The sequence below is a fragment of the Rhipicephalus microplus genome, chromosome 3 (assembly GCF_043290135.1).
Source record: "Rhipicephalus microplus isolate Deutch F79 chromosome 3, USDA_Rmic, whole genome shotgun sequence".
Taxonomy (NCBI): domain Eukaryota; kingdom Metazoa; phylum Arthropoda; class Arachnida; order Ixodida; family Ixodidae; genus Rhipicephalus; species Rhipicephalus microplus.
Genome location: NC_134702.1, coordinates 53062116 through 53075253, shown reverse-complemented (window position 1 = coordinate 53075253; position 13138 = coordinate 53062116). Strand labels below are relative to the sequence as shown.

Genomic DNA, 13138 nt, shown 5'->3' with positions numbered 1-13138 from the left:
TAGCACTGTTTAATGTAGGATAGTGTTAGCTAATGAGGGTAATTCCAGCAGACAATATGATAGGTTAGGTGCATCACTTAACTGTAAATAATGCTTAACATATCTGAAAACATATCAATATGAAGAAATTGCGTCAACATTTTTCGCATTCACCTTTGCTTCGCCAATTTTCTTTTGGTTTCGTTCAATGGCGCAGCAGGAGAAAAAAAATACACAGAAAAGCTTGCTGTTCCTATGCACTGCTATAACGCGACAAAAGTACGTGACCTTTTCATTTGACCTGTCAGCAAAGTATTAAATACTATTCTTTTGCGAATTGAGTACTTTGAAGGGAATGTGGCAGTACTTCTTCTGTTTTTACTTTCGTTTCGGTGTTGACATCGTGCACCTTATATTGGAAGAATCGTTGGACGCTGAACACGGAAACCTAATTCTTGAAAGAGAAAACCAAACACGTTCCTGCGTTGAAGGCCAACTACAGAAGTGCGCAACGAAAACAGCAGACACAATACTGCCGTTATCACGCCGAATATGATAATAAGAAGTGTCTATGAGAGGTTCTGTGCGGGCAAAATTGTTTCTCTACGAGCACCAATTATTTTTCTTCGCGAAATGGTATATCGACGCTGCAACTGGGTGCCTAAAGCAGCGATTCTTCGTGCAAGAGAAGCTAGGCTTAGTTATCGAACGTTTCATTTCGCAACCCAAGAGAGCCCGAGTGGCGTTGTACACGAAACGAAAGATAGCAGTCTGATAACATCCACTGCTGTCGTGAGCCGCGTGATACGGAAGACTGAGATAATTTTGTAATGGTCGCAGTGGCTAAACGCAGTTGGGAATCGCAAAATCGTAAAGTGTCAATAAATGCTCAAGCGGAAACGTACCTCGGGCGATTACATACGTCCCATGTATATGAGTACTTTACAAGTAATCGTCGATTATAGATAAATCACAACAGAACACCATAACTGCTTATAGGTGATTTCTGTGTTCCAGCTCAAATTGCCAACGATAATACATGAAACTTTACGTTATATTATGAAACTTTACAGTATTTGGGTACACAAAGCTCTGAGCACATGGTTTAATCTACGCAGGGGTACCTGTCGGGCCGACTCGCAAGTATGCGATACTACTCGAGTGGAAATACCTGTTGGCGGGCAGTGGTCGTAACGCGGGCAGCACTCGCCGTCCACGTATCGCGGCTCACAGTCACCTCGGAATCGGCAGGCAACCAGGGAACAGCTGATGGAGCTGCCCTGGCAGTAGCACACGTAGCACGGGCTCTGAGGGCTGGGAACCACTTCGCCATCCTTGTAGAACGTTCCGCCTTGCTGGCAGCCTGAGCCATACCGTCAAATAAATAAATAAATAAATAAATAAATAAATAAATAAATAAATAAATAAATAAATAAATAAATAAATAAATAAATAAATATTCTCTCATAAGACATGCGACAGCTTGTGAATGGTCCCCGAGTGATTTAAAGTGATTGTGAGGTTTTTTAACGAGGGCTACTTTAAAGTATGCCAAAACTTTTGCATACCACGTTGTAGGAGTCAGCCTGCCACTGGAGGATAGGATTGGAAAAAAATTTTGTAGGACTTCAAATGAACGTTACGCTCGCACATTGAGGGCCAATGACGAACATCATGGCGATTCGAACTCTGAGGGTGCCAGAGTTCGAATCGCTCTGAGGGTGCCACACGACATATAAAAGGACATGAATGTATGCAAATACAAAGAAGAACAAGCAGACCAGCCCCAACGAAGTCATATGCTCGTGAGCCAAACATTCGAAAATATCGCCAGGAAAGTGGCTAGAAGTTAGCTAGCAGTTGATGCCAGAGTGCCAGTTTTCTTAATATTCTTTTATATCAAGCACGTTAAAGAATACGCACGATGCGTTTTACATATAGAGGGGATCCCTCTAGCTGTTTGACAGTTCGTACCGTGACTTGTCAATGGAGTTGAATGTTTTAAGCGGTTTATTTTTGAGGGACTATTCTTTATTGCTGACGTACGCCGAAACGTTCCGCAAGACACTTTCTTGACGCACTTTTCGCAGCGCCAGCGTAAACCTGTCACTTCGGAGAACTCGGCGCGAATACCCGTACAAAACGGTACGCTCTGCAAACTAGGACCTCAAAAAAAAAAAAAAAAAGAAGGAGCTGTAGCTGCGCACGTTTGTTGACAGCTAGCGCATCCACAATATTATCGTGCGTGCGGTGGTCGTGTTCTTCGAATCCATTAAACCCATGTCAGTTCACAGCTTACGAAAAGTGGAGAGTACCGAAAGCACTGTACGAAAGCAAACGAGCAAATTGTATTGAACGCCTGCTTTGCGCGAAGAACAGGCGTTGCTAGGCATGTGTAGTTTATTTGAAGCTGCACAATTTTTCGTCTATGGGACAGGGCAGCATGGTAACTAAAAGCAATGGGAGTAAAGCGACTTTGCGAGGAGTTTAGATATTAGGGACATACAGACAGAGAGACAGAAATAAATAAATAAAAATAAATAAATAATTAGACACCGCTGGCGTTATATCCCCGAATAAAACAATGTCTGTAGGAGGGGTATAAGTGCGCAATATTTTTCGCGGAACCACCTTTTATTGACCTCGCTTCAGAGAAACGGCGCGCATGTACGTGTGGTGACCTCATGCTGATGAAACGGAAGAAAATGAAAAAAAAGAACGCCAGATGACTCACCGCAGTGGTACTCCGGGCAACACTGACCCTCCCGACGGACAGCCTTGCAGTTGGGCTTCACCTCGCACTCTCGCAGTATACAGGCGAAGCCAGGTGGACGGCACTTGCATGTTTCGCACGGGTCCTCCGTTGGGATGGGGTCACCGCTCTGGTAGAGCACGCCGTCGACGTTGCACACTGGGGGCCCATTGAAGAAGCACGAAATTTCGGAGGGAAGAGGAGGAGATAACGAAGAAAGAAATGGACGGAAAAAGAGAGAAAACAAATTTATTTAGCGTCGCATGAAGAGACAATCTCTTGACGCTTTTGCCACTTTCACGCGAGTACATGTGAATCAGTAAGAAAAAAAAAACCTATATGAACTGCTTTGTGATGCCGTTTGTAATACTTGCGTAGCGTACTACGACGTTATTTTTATCATTATTTTTACTTAGTATGGCATTCGTCTTAGTGAAAACTCACGCTTGTGTCTTGTTTTTGACTTCACCGTAGACTTCCGTTAGCATTTACTGTTTTAACTGCAAAAGTTTCTAACTTTTGCCTCGTGAACAAATGCGTTTTTTTAATTTTCAGAAAATCACTAACCTATCTTCAAGCAACTTTGCATTTACTCGCCATTTAATGCATTAGCGAAAGAATAACAGTTAATCAAAGTTGGTGCTAACAGAGTGCTTATTTCTGACAACCAACTTTGTTTCTCCTCGTATTGGGCACGTTACATCAATCACGAAATGGGAAAATTCGTGACAGGTTTCGCTAAAGCATGCGCGCACTTAGTGAATGCGCTGTTACAAATGAAGGAGGAAGAAGGGGCGGCGGGCACGAGGAAGAGCCATGGACGCTGGCTCGCTCAGTAGTTCTGTTGACCTTCGATGTATCCAGACGCTCAGGTCCGGATCTCCTCCTTCGTTTTTCACACTTCATTCTGGTGCCGCGACCCGGGAACGAACCAGGGACTTTTGTAACATGCACCTTTAATACAGCTCGCTCACGTTTGCTTTTGTACAGTACTTAGAAGCTTCATTAAAGTGAAACAAAGTCGAGACGTTCAAAAGCAAACACTAACCGGCAACCACCTGCAGTGTACTTAAGGCGCGCACACACAACAAACCTCAGAAACAACATGGCGAATTCCCAATATATAATGGTATGATTAATGCCCCACAGCAGGGTCCCGGTACAGCGTAAAACGCGGAGACATTGACGAATGTGTGCCGAAAGTTATGCTTAGTGTCGTAACAGTGCTTTGTTTTGCTGTGGTCCCTGCAGAAATGAGCAAGTTAAGAGAACTTTAATGTAAACTAAATAATTGAGAATGCGTAAATTGGGGCATATTTTCGTTTAAAGAGGGAAATAACAAAGAAAGCCGTATGACTGCATCGTCAGGACAGCTTCTCCGAGTGTGAGCGGTAACTGGCCTGATCACCTTGAGAGGAATACGTCTTCATTAAGGCGATAAACTTTGTATTACTACACTCGCTTCGGCAAACAGAGGCCCGGATGAAGCAGAAAAACTAAAAAAAGGAAGTAGGGTCCACTGACACAAAGAAACACTCAGCAAATAATCTAGTCTTGCTTGGAAACAATGCGTTCCGAGCAAGAACGGGGGGTGGGGGGGGGATTAATGGCTTCGGCTAACAAAGAGTAACGATTGCGCAAATTGAGATTAAGGATAGACGTGCATGTGCGAGCCGCCACGCACTCTGGTGAATGCCACCGTGCATTTCATTAATCTAGTAGCGGAATCTATCTAAGAATGGGGAAGGTGGTGCTGTAGCTGCTGCTGCTTCAACCCTTGTGATCTCGCCTCGTCGTACTAGTGTTCCGAATGAGTGTGACGAAAAAAAAACGATTATGCCAGGAAAAGTTATCCTAAATCGCGGGGTAAGGATATCAGCGTACGGTTAATACATCATTCGTTAGCAGTTTTCGAACTTCCCGTAATGCGTATTACCTGTTAGATGATATACATAAATACAATGACTTTGAGGTAAAAAAAAGAACGAGGACTAAAAAGAGATGCACTTCATTATATAGGCGTGTGATAATTTTTACCACTTCATTCAATTTGCTACAGATAAAAACATGACAATATATACAGAGCACTCTTTCTGAAAATATATTTGTACGTCGAATTTTTTCTATTTATGTTTTGAAAAAATATCGACAATATTAAGATGCTGAGCCAAAAACTTCGAGTATGCGTTTATTTTTTGCTTCAGTTTTTCTTCCTGCTCATGATCAAGCATCTACAGAAATAACAGTCTCATTGTGACAAAATGTCATGGCTTTGTTTTGTTCCTATAGGAATTCGCGTTTGCGTAAAGTTTGCGTAAAGGATATTGTGCCGTGACAATCGTACCGGAACATTCGTATGGGTGTCAAACGCAAAAGATGTCGAGCTTATGAAAATAAAAACAAACAAACAAATGAACAAGAGAGTTATGTTCTTCATTCGTAAAACATACGCGTTCACACACGCGTTACGCTGCATGCATAATAGATCACTCCGCGCTGGCAATGTCGTTCGTGGTAATGCATAGTTATCGTTTACGAAATTTCGGGGCTTCTTGCGTCATGAAGTCGACTTCATTATTTTAGTTGTTTTTGTTTGCTCATTTTAAATTTGTTTATCGTCTCTTCTGGTAAGTCTTGCAAGACGAGAACACTAGGCTTCAGTGACGATCATTTTTGTGCTAAGCTTAAGCCATCATGAGAGGATTTCTCTTGTTCTTAGTTTCTTTTTTTTTGCAGTCACGTGCTCACCATGGTGGTGGGGAACAAACAGTCCAAAAAATAAACGAGTTGTATGTTGTAGGTGCAGCTCACTCAGTAGACTTTATTAAATATTAAACGACTTACACATTGCCAAAAAAGAAAACAACGAGGACTGCTGCCCTTCACGGTTATAGTCAACTGCACTTTTCCTGCGCCTTGGCGAACTAGCTCATCTCAGATGCAAAAATTGCGTCGGCTTCGCCGTCAGCTGATGTTGCGTGCGGCTAAGCCCACGCGCAGGGGCAAACATCCGGCATGGCGTTTTGCGCGTGCGCAACATGGTCTCTCCCATATTGTTTGTTTGTTTGTCTCTTTCTTGAGTTCACCCCTGTTTCTTCGGGCTGTTATTCTTGCAGAACTAAGGGTCAACAAGAGTAGGAGTGAACAAGAAACGAGAGAGATTGCTCATTTCATTCCTGGAGAATAGAGGGCATATAAAGTTTTTTTTCGGGCGACCACAAGAATGTAATGAGCATGCTTACTTTGTGGTTATTATCGCCGTAATACCAGACGCTGTCATTTGTCGCCTTGTGGGGATTTCGTTCTAGAGTTACCTTTCAGGTTGCCCTCCGAGGAAGTCGGGAACTCGAGTTCCATTTCTGCGCTCCCAAAAGAGACGCTGGCAACGCGCACATTTCTTGAGTAGCAACCACAGACGATGAAACAGGCTATTCCGAGGTCTTCAGTGGTCACGAAACACTATAGTAGCTCGCCTATTTCATTCGCTGAGAAAAAGGCTCATTCTCGTGTGGTAGGAACGCAGGAAAAAAAAAAACTCCCTCTATCTCGTAAGATAATGATTACGGTCGTTTAAGAAGAGAAAAAAAAAGACACAAAAAACCACTGACCGTTTTCATTTGTTAAGGCAACTTGAGAGCAGGATGTGTTGGTTACTGATACATGGAAAAATAATTTACTCCTGCCCATGGTTGCTTGGCATAATTTCGGAACTGCCCTTATTGCGTCATCATTCTGTGTTAATAATGTATTTGTTAGGTTTTGTGTTTTAAAAGAACGACTAAGAACAGTGCTACCGATGTTTCATGTTTGCCAAGCACACGCGTTAATAGAAAAAAAAAGAATTACGGAATGGCGATAAGTTGAGCTGGTTTGTACGGATTCATGAATAAAGAAGGAGAGATCAAGACAACACGAACAACGGCTTTTGCGTTTCCTTCTTTTGTCATGAAAGAAGAAAAAAATGCTGCAATTGAGACGTAAAGGAGATTTGGAGACAGAACTGCACTTTTGTTCCTGGTTCTGTCAGCATCTTCATAAAGCCATGTTCTATTGTTTTGTTCGCGCAGTTCTCAGTGGCATGGTGAAAGAAAAAAATTAGTAGTAGGTTGCAGTGTGTACGTATTCGTTTGAATAAAAGACCAGCGTGTCAGCCAATAGAAAGACGTGACGTGTTCCACAGGCTGCAATGTTCCAACCCCGCTCACAGTTATAAGCACTCTCTTGAATGAGAATCAATAAATGAAAAAGGGGCTGTAATGGCAGCAGTCTCGCACCCTCTTTAAATTTTAAGATAGTGCAGTTTATATTTCAGTGAAGAGAACCTAGCGATAGTACACGTTTAAAGTACAAGAAAGTATACGAAATAACATTGTAAACTAGTAAATAATACATATAAATGATAGAAAAGGCAAGAAATTTTCTCGGTAATTTTCTAAACACTAGAAATTACAACTACATAAGGAACATGTAAATTAGTGAGAAAAGTGTTAAGTTACATTTGAAACACAAGGTCCGACACAAGTGCATGATTTTTTTTTTCAAAGAAAGAGAACGGTGGTATGGACCTTTTACTTGTCATTCAAATGAAAATTTTCCCAAATATCAGGCCCCATTCTTGCTCGAATGTATCGATAAAGAGTGCTTACCAGCGCAAACGACAGGGCAGGAGGGGACAGGAGAAGAGACGAGACAAAGCGCTGAACTGCAACAATTTATTTCTTGCGAAGGTCTTCGCTTTTATACAGTTGCCAGTCGCAACAGTCATGCGCGAAACACATTGACAATGCATAAGTACATCACACCGACAAGCAAAAGAACAACTTTTCCTTATCGGTGAGCGCGACAGAATGGGTGCTAACACAAGCATCTTTCAATGAGCAAATCTTTTCTGCCTCTATGATCTCGCGTGTTTTGCGATCCCTGCATCTTGCAACAATTGTACACTCTGAATATATTGGCCGGCAGCCACACGTGCTGCAGTGAACGGACAGCCATCCTTGTTTATAGTAATTCGCATCCTGTCGTGATCCTGCCCTGTCGTTTGCGCTGGTAAGCACTGTTTATCATGTTATAACAACACGCCCAATCTTACTGTCTCTTGCATATATCGCTTTTGAGACTACGAAGACGCAGTACAGTTGAAATTTGTATGCATTAAAATAATTTCAAAAAGTCATATGGAGAAAAAGAAGTGTGACGGTATTTTCTACCCTTCCTCTGACCCATTGCCACCAAAAAAATACTTACGTCATACTGATACCTATCAAGTAGTTTGGCAAAGCGAAATGTAACGAAATACTTGCAACAGAAACTTAAGCTTTGTATCGAATGCTGAGTAGTTTATTACAAGTGCGTAAAACTTTAGCAGCAGTATGATCAACGCATTATGACACTTCACCGGAGCTGCTGCGAAGGGCACATATGCTCTTTAGGTTGTACGTGGTTACAGTTTATTCGTCGCTGGTGGACACCAGCGACGAATAAACTGTATATACGCTTCACTTGCGTATATAAACGAGGTATATATATATATATATATTTATAGCGAGGTTGCGTATATATATTCACTTGCTTGAATAAACGAGGTATATACGCTTCACTTGCGTATATACCTCGCTTCTAGTGAGCACAGCAGTGAATTGCCAGAACCAAAATGAATTAATATCTCCGTCTGGATTCGTGGGGTACGAATACAACTTGATACATATTTGACGAATTCGAGGACTAGAGCTCGGCAAGCGCGTGTGGCCTCATTACTTGAAGGGGCTGAGAGGCCACGTGACTGCTACGTCATGTCGTGAGAGTAACTTCATTATCAAAGTGTTCTTCCGGATTTGGATAACGTTGCTATTGACGCAGATGTAGAGTCTAAAAAAACCTGACACTCAGCTTTCATATGGTAATAAATCAACTCAAACTATGGCCCAATAAGGATTTCATATAAACTCAAAAAACGAAGAGCAAGAAAACTTGATTATAATTTTAAAGAAGTGAAAAAGAAAGAATGAATCAGTAAAACGAAGAAAATCTGGCTAGAAAAACGCGGTGCCTTTAGTGACACAGCGAAAACGCCGAGGTAATTCTTTGGATTCCGGTCGTGAAGCGGTGTCGTTCATTACACGCGGAGAAAAAAAAACGAGCCTTGCTTCTCGTATGCAGCTTTGCATATGTAAATCGAGCGGATTAAGTGGATTTGTGATAATGCGCGACGGTGTGCTACTTCAACAAAACCGGTTAGTACGTGCAACACATTGACGTACACGCCTTACGCCATCCCTGGCTTGTCTTCGCAGTGCTCTGTTTTCCGGCCCCGTGTTTTCGCAATCAGCCGCTCGTCGACTCACGGTGCCAATGGGTTTTTCTTGAAATTATGAGGAGGGGGTTAGTACGGACACACAGATGAACAAATGACCAGGCTCGGAGTGCTTACCTTCGAGCATCAGAGACAGGGGTTGAGGAAAGCAGGATGGGAATGTTGGTTGAAGGGTCTCTCCGGGAGGGGGGAGTTGTTGGGCAACAGAAGGAGCAGTAGTGGATCAAGGGTGGTGAGGTTTACTCGATCACATGATCACAGAAAGAGAACAAACAATAGCGACACAGGGAGCACTGTTCAGTAGGGAATGTACACAAGTGAACGTAGGCTGCTCGCATTGCAGGAGTCTACATACTGCTAACTCTATTTTTCTCAGTTCTAGGTCGTGCTATTCAGTGACAAAACAGCAATATAAGCTTCCATTTTGACCAATGACTTTTTTGTTATTCTGTTATAGTACTCTATACAATAAGCAACAGACGCTGTGAAATTTAACTAGGCCTTAGCAACTGCTTAACGAAGTGAGTGCTTTGAAAAAGCTCCACCATCTTTGCTTGGTTAAAACAGGCTTAATTTTGAACTTGAGAGTGCGTGAGTCTGCCGACTCACGTAAGTAACGTTTTTTTTTTACACATACGCTGATTCGGACATAGTTTTACTTTGTGCCAAAGGTGCAAAGATTTAATCTGCGCGTTTTGTTGGCACAAAATGTTCCAAAAGCAGTCCAACTACAAGCATGTTTTGCAGCTGGAAGACCTGCGAAACATCTCTTTGATGCTCGAGCAACGTTGTAGATTTTGCTGCTGCTTCAGCATAGCAGAACTTGACGGGAACAGTCGACTAACTACACTTTCACCATCTCTTTACGCTTTATACAATTGAAGTGTTGCAGTCATCGCAGGAAACATTATTTAGGCGTATGTGAAAGACAGCACGTTGAGCTATACCTGCACAAGACCTGAGTGGGTCAGAGTCTTCGTGCCAAAGGGTAGCAATAAAATAACAGTTCTTTTGTAACTGTAAACTCTCTTTATTGCTCAAAGAGTTACACCACGTGTGAAACAACAAATCAACAATGAGTTCATGTGCTACGACGCCCCTTTTGATGGGACAAGTATGTTTTTTTCTATGGTAAATACTCCAGTGCTTCTAAGGCTAACAAAAAACAAGAACACATGTGGTTTTCAAGTGCTTGATAGTTACAGAAGGGACACTATAAAGCTTCGATGCCTCTGGTAGGACTGTTGAATTGTCTGCGTAATTGGCTGGCAGTTGACATACTGCTGAAAAGTACTATGACTAACACACTGCGCACTGACTTAAACTGCCGGCTGGCAAAGTTCTTAATAATAGTAACAGAGAGAAACACTCGAGAGGGGGATCAAAACACAATAATCGAGTGCTGCGTTCAGGTTGCTAAATTAAATATACTCATCTTCAAACACGTTCTAGCTGCCTGATTTCCCACTTTCCTGCACAATAACTGAGGAAGCGAAATATTGATGTGACTTAACACACGCGCGAGCTTATAGTGCCACGCAGAACCACCTGTAACTATAGGCTTACTTTTGGCAGCCCAGCTATTACCCCTGTTTTGACTCATTTGGTGTCGGGACTGTTCCCGTGGTCCATCTCGTATTGTCTTCTCGTGTCCGGACTGAGCTCGGCAAGGAGTTGCTCTCTGGTTGGAGGGATCCGGCCACCGTAATCGTGGTGGACGTGAGATCCATCACCTTCGGAATCACCATGACCTCCAGCACCATGGCGACCGCCACCGTTGCCGCCTCCGGCATCTCCTCCACTGTAGCCCCCATCGTCGTGGCCACCATTGTCACCATTGCCATCAGTATCGTGATTTCCACTGTCACCATTGTCACCTCCATTGTCCCCACCATCGCCTCCATTGTCGCCACCATCGCCTCCATTGTCGCGACTTCCAGCCCCACTGTCGCCGCCAGAGTCACCGTCATCATCACCTCCAGCTCCGGAGGACTCGGTGGTGGTCGTTGTCGAGCTTCCATCGTCTCCGCTATCGCTGCCACCAAATCCGTTGTCTTCCGTAGTCGTGTCGTCGTGAGGTGACGGCGTGGTAGTCGTGCCGTCTCCGCTGCAATCACTGTCGCAATCAGCTGTCGGCGAGGAGGTAGTGGTCGTCATCTCCTCTCGTTCTATGTTACCCGTCTTCTCTTCGGGAGTGTCAGTGCTGCCGCCGAATCCACTGAAAACACCGCTACCTCCTGACGCGTCCGGGCTTTCGTCGCCGTGATCTAACGTCGTCGTAGTGGACGACGGCGTCGTTGCGTCGTGGTCACCGAAGCCGGGTGCATCCGCCTGCGGTATGTCAGCAGGTACATCACTGTGTCCTTCTGTTGTCGTAGTCGGTGCCTCTGTGGATGCGTCATGGTCACCGAAGGTGGACCCATCAGGTGATCCTCCAGCTGCGCCTCCAGCTGATCCACCGGCATCGGAGGATACACCATCAGGTGATCCACTAGCTGATTCACCAGCTGAGCCATCAGAAGATCTATCAGCCGATTCACCAGCCGATCCCACAGAGGATCCACCAGCAGATTCACCAACTGACCCGTCAGCCGACCCGTCAGCCGATCCACTTGCCGATCCGTCAGCCGATCCGCCAGCCAATCCGCCAGCCGATCCGCCATTTTCTCCTTCAGAAGATCCAGCACCGGATCCTTCCGCGAAACCACCACCAGGAGCTGCAGTAGTCGTTGAAGTAGCCTCCGTGGTGGCACCATGGTCACCATCATCACTAGGTTTTGGTGTAGTCTGAGCAGTGCCGAATATGTCTACGTCGTGACCTTCGCCAGGCTTCCTTGGTATGGCCTCATTATCAGAGACATCGAATATGACGCCCGTAGCGATGACTGGAGGAGCGTCGCCGTGGAATACGAACTTATCCTTGTCCTCTCCGCTTCCTTCGCCGGTGATTCCAGTTGTCGCCGGAGTCGAGGGTGTGGCTGCTCCAGCGCTTGCGTCAGCAGAGCTGGCGTCTGGACTCTTTGTCGTAGCTTCGCCCGCTCCCGAGGAAGAACCGCCGTCACCGGCAGAGTCGCCACCGGCTCCGCCTGTAATCACACACAGATCAGGGCGACAAGACGTGTCAAAGGACGACAGCGTTGTTCGGCAGGTAGCGATGCGCAAAGCGTTTCCGGCGAAGCCTTGTGCGTGCGAGGACGTCAACGTCGAGCCAGGTCGGCCACGTTAGCTGAGGCGCCGACAAATCCAGTAGTAGCAGCAGCAGCGGCAGCAACAACAGCAGCAGTAGCAGCACGCGGGCAAGCGAGTCAGAACAGCCGCACTCCTCCACCAAAATGGTTCATGAAAGCGGCGTCCAAACGTCTGGCACCAGAAGTGGTTACCAACGCACGTGATTATTGCGTTAGCCCAGCATGTTTTGCAAACGGGCCAAAGCACAGAAGAGCGATACAGAGCTCAAAGTCGTTACGCGTGTCCAGATAGCTCGCGGTGGCGACGGTGACTCAGTACGAAAGGTTAGGCACAATGCCACAGACAGGAAAGGAAGCGGGTTATTCGACAGGTCTTTCGTTCAAGGGCGAGCAAACAGAAAGCACGGAGCTTGCACATTTGAGACAACTCGCAGCGAAATCGCAGAATTCAGAACAAAAAAAATAACAGAACTGCATCGCTAACGTTTGTACAATGATATATACTACAGTCTCATATTACTCGCTTACTGACACTGGGGAATGTTGACGCGTGCAAGATATGCCTGCCAACGAAATAGTTCCCGAGATCAGCACGTTTGCATTCCCGGAAAGCAGCACCAGTTTAAGCATAGGTTTCAGAAGGTTCATTTTTACCCTTCTATGACCGATACTCAACTAAGGGTCAATTCATTGGTCAGCAGCTACTAATTCACACAATAACATGACGTTCTTTGGGCACACTTGGTCTTTGCACCTCACCACACCATCTTATCGTCGCCTTCAGTACTAGCAAGTAAAATACCAGCCATATTGAGACGACCACGGCAGGTCTCATTATGGGGACCAAATGCAACATATGCATGATCTTACACTGCCTTAAGCATTGCCGTATGGAAACTCGTACGT

General features: G+C 44.8%; 1 protein-coding gene across 2 annotated transcripts in view; it reads right to left on the bottom strand.

Annotated features, from left to right (window-relative positions):
- LOC119174485 (uncharacterized) overlaps positions 1-13138 on the bottom strand; it is a 91551-nt gene that overhangs the window by 7202 nt on the left and 71211 nt on the right. Inside the window, exons 1-3 of one of the 2 annotated variants that reach the window (XM_075889569.1) lie at positions 9162-10643; positions 2714-2890; positions 1151-1342 (exon numbers count right to left, since the gene is read on the bottom strand). In XM_075889569.1, coding sequence (XP_075745684.1) covers positions 1151-1342; positions 2714-2890; positions 9162-9171 — 379 coding nt within the window. In that variant the 5' untranslated portion in view covers positions 9172-10643. Of the gene's footprint in view, positions 1-1150; positions 1343-2713; positions 2891-9161; positions 10644-13138 lie in introns of those variants that run through there. The other variant, XM_037425415.2, reaches the window with a different exon arrangement.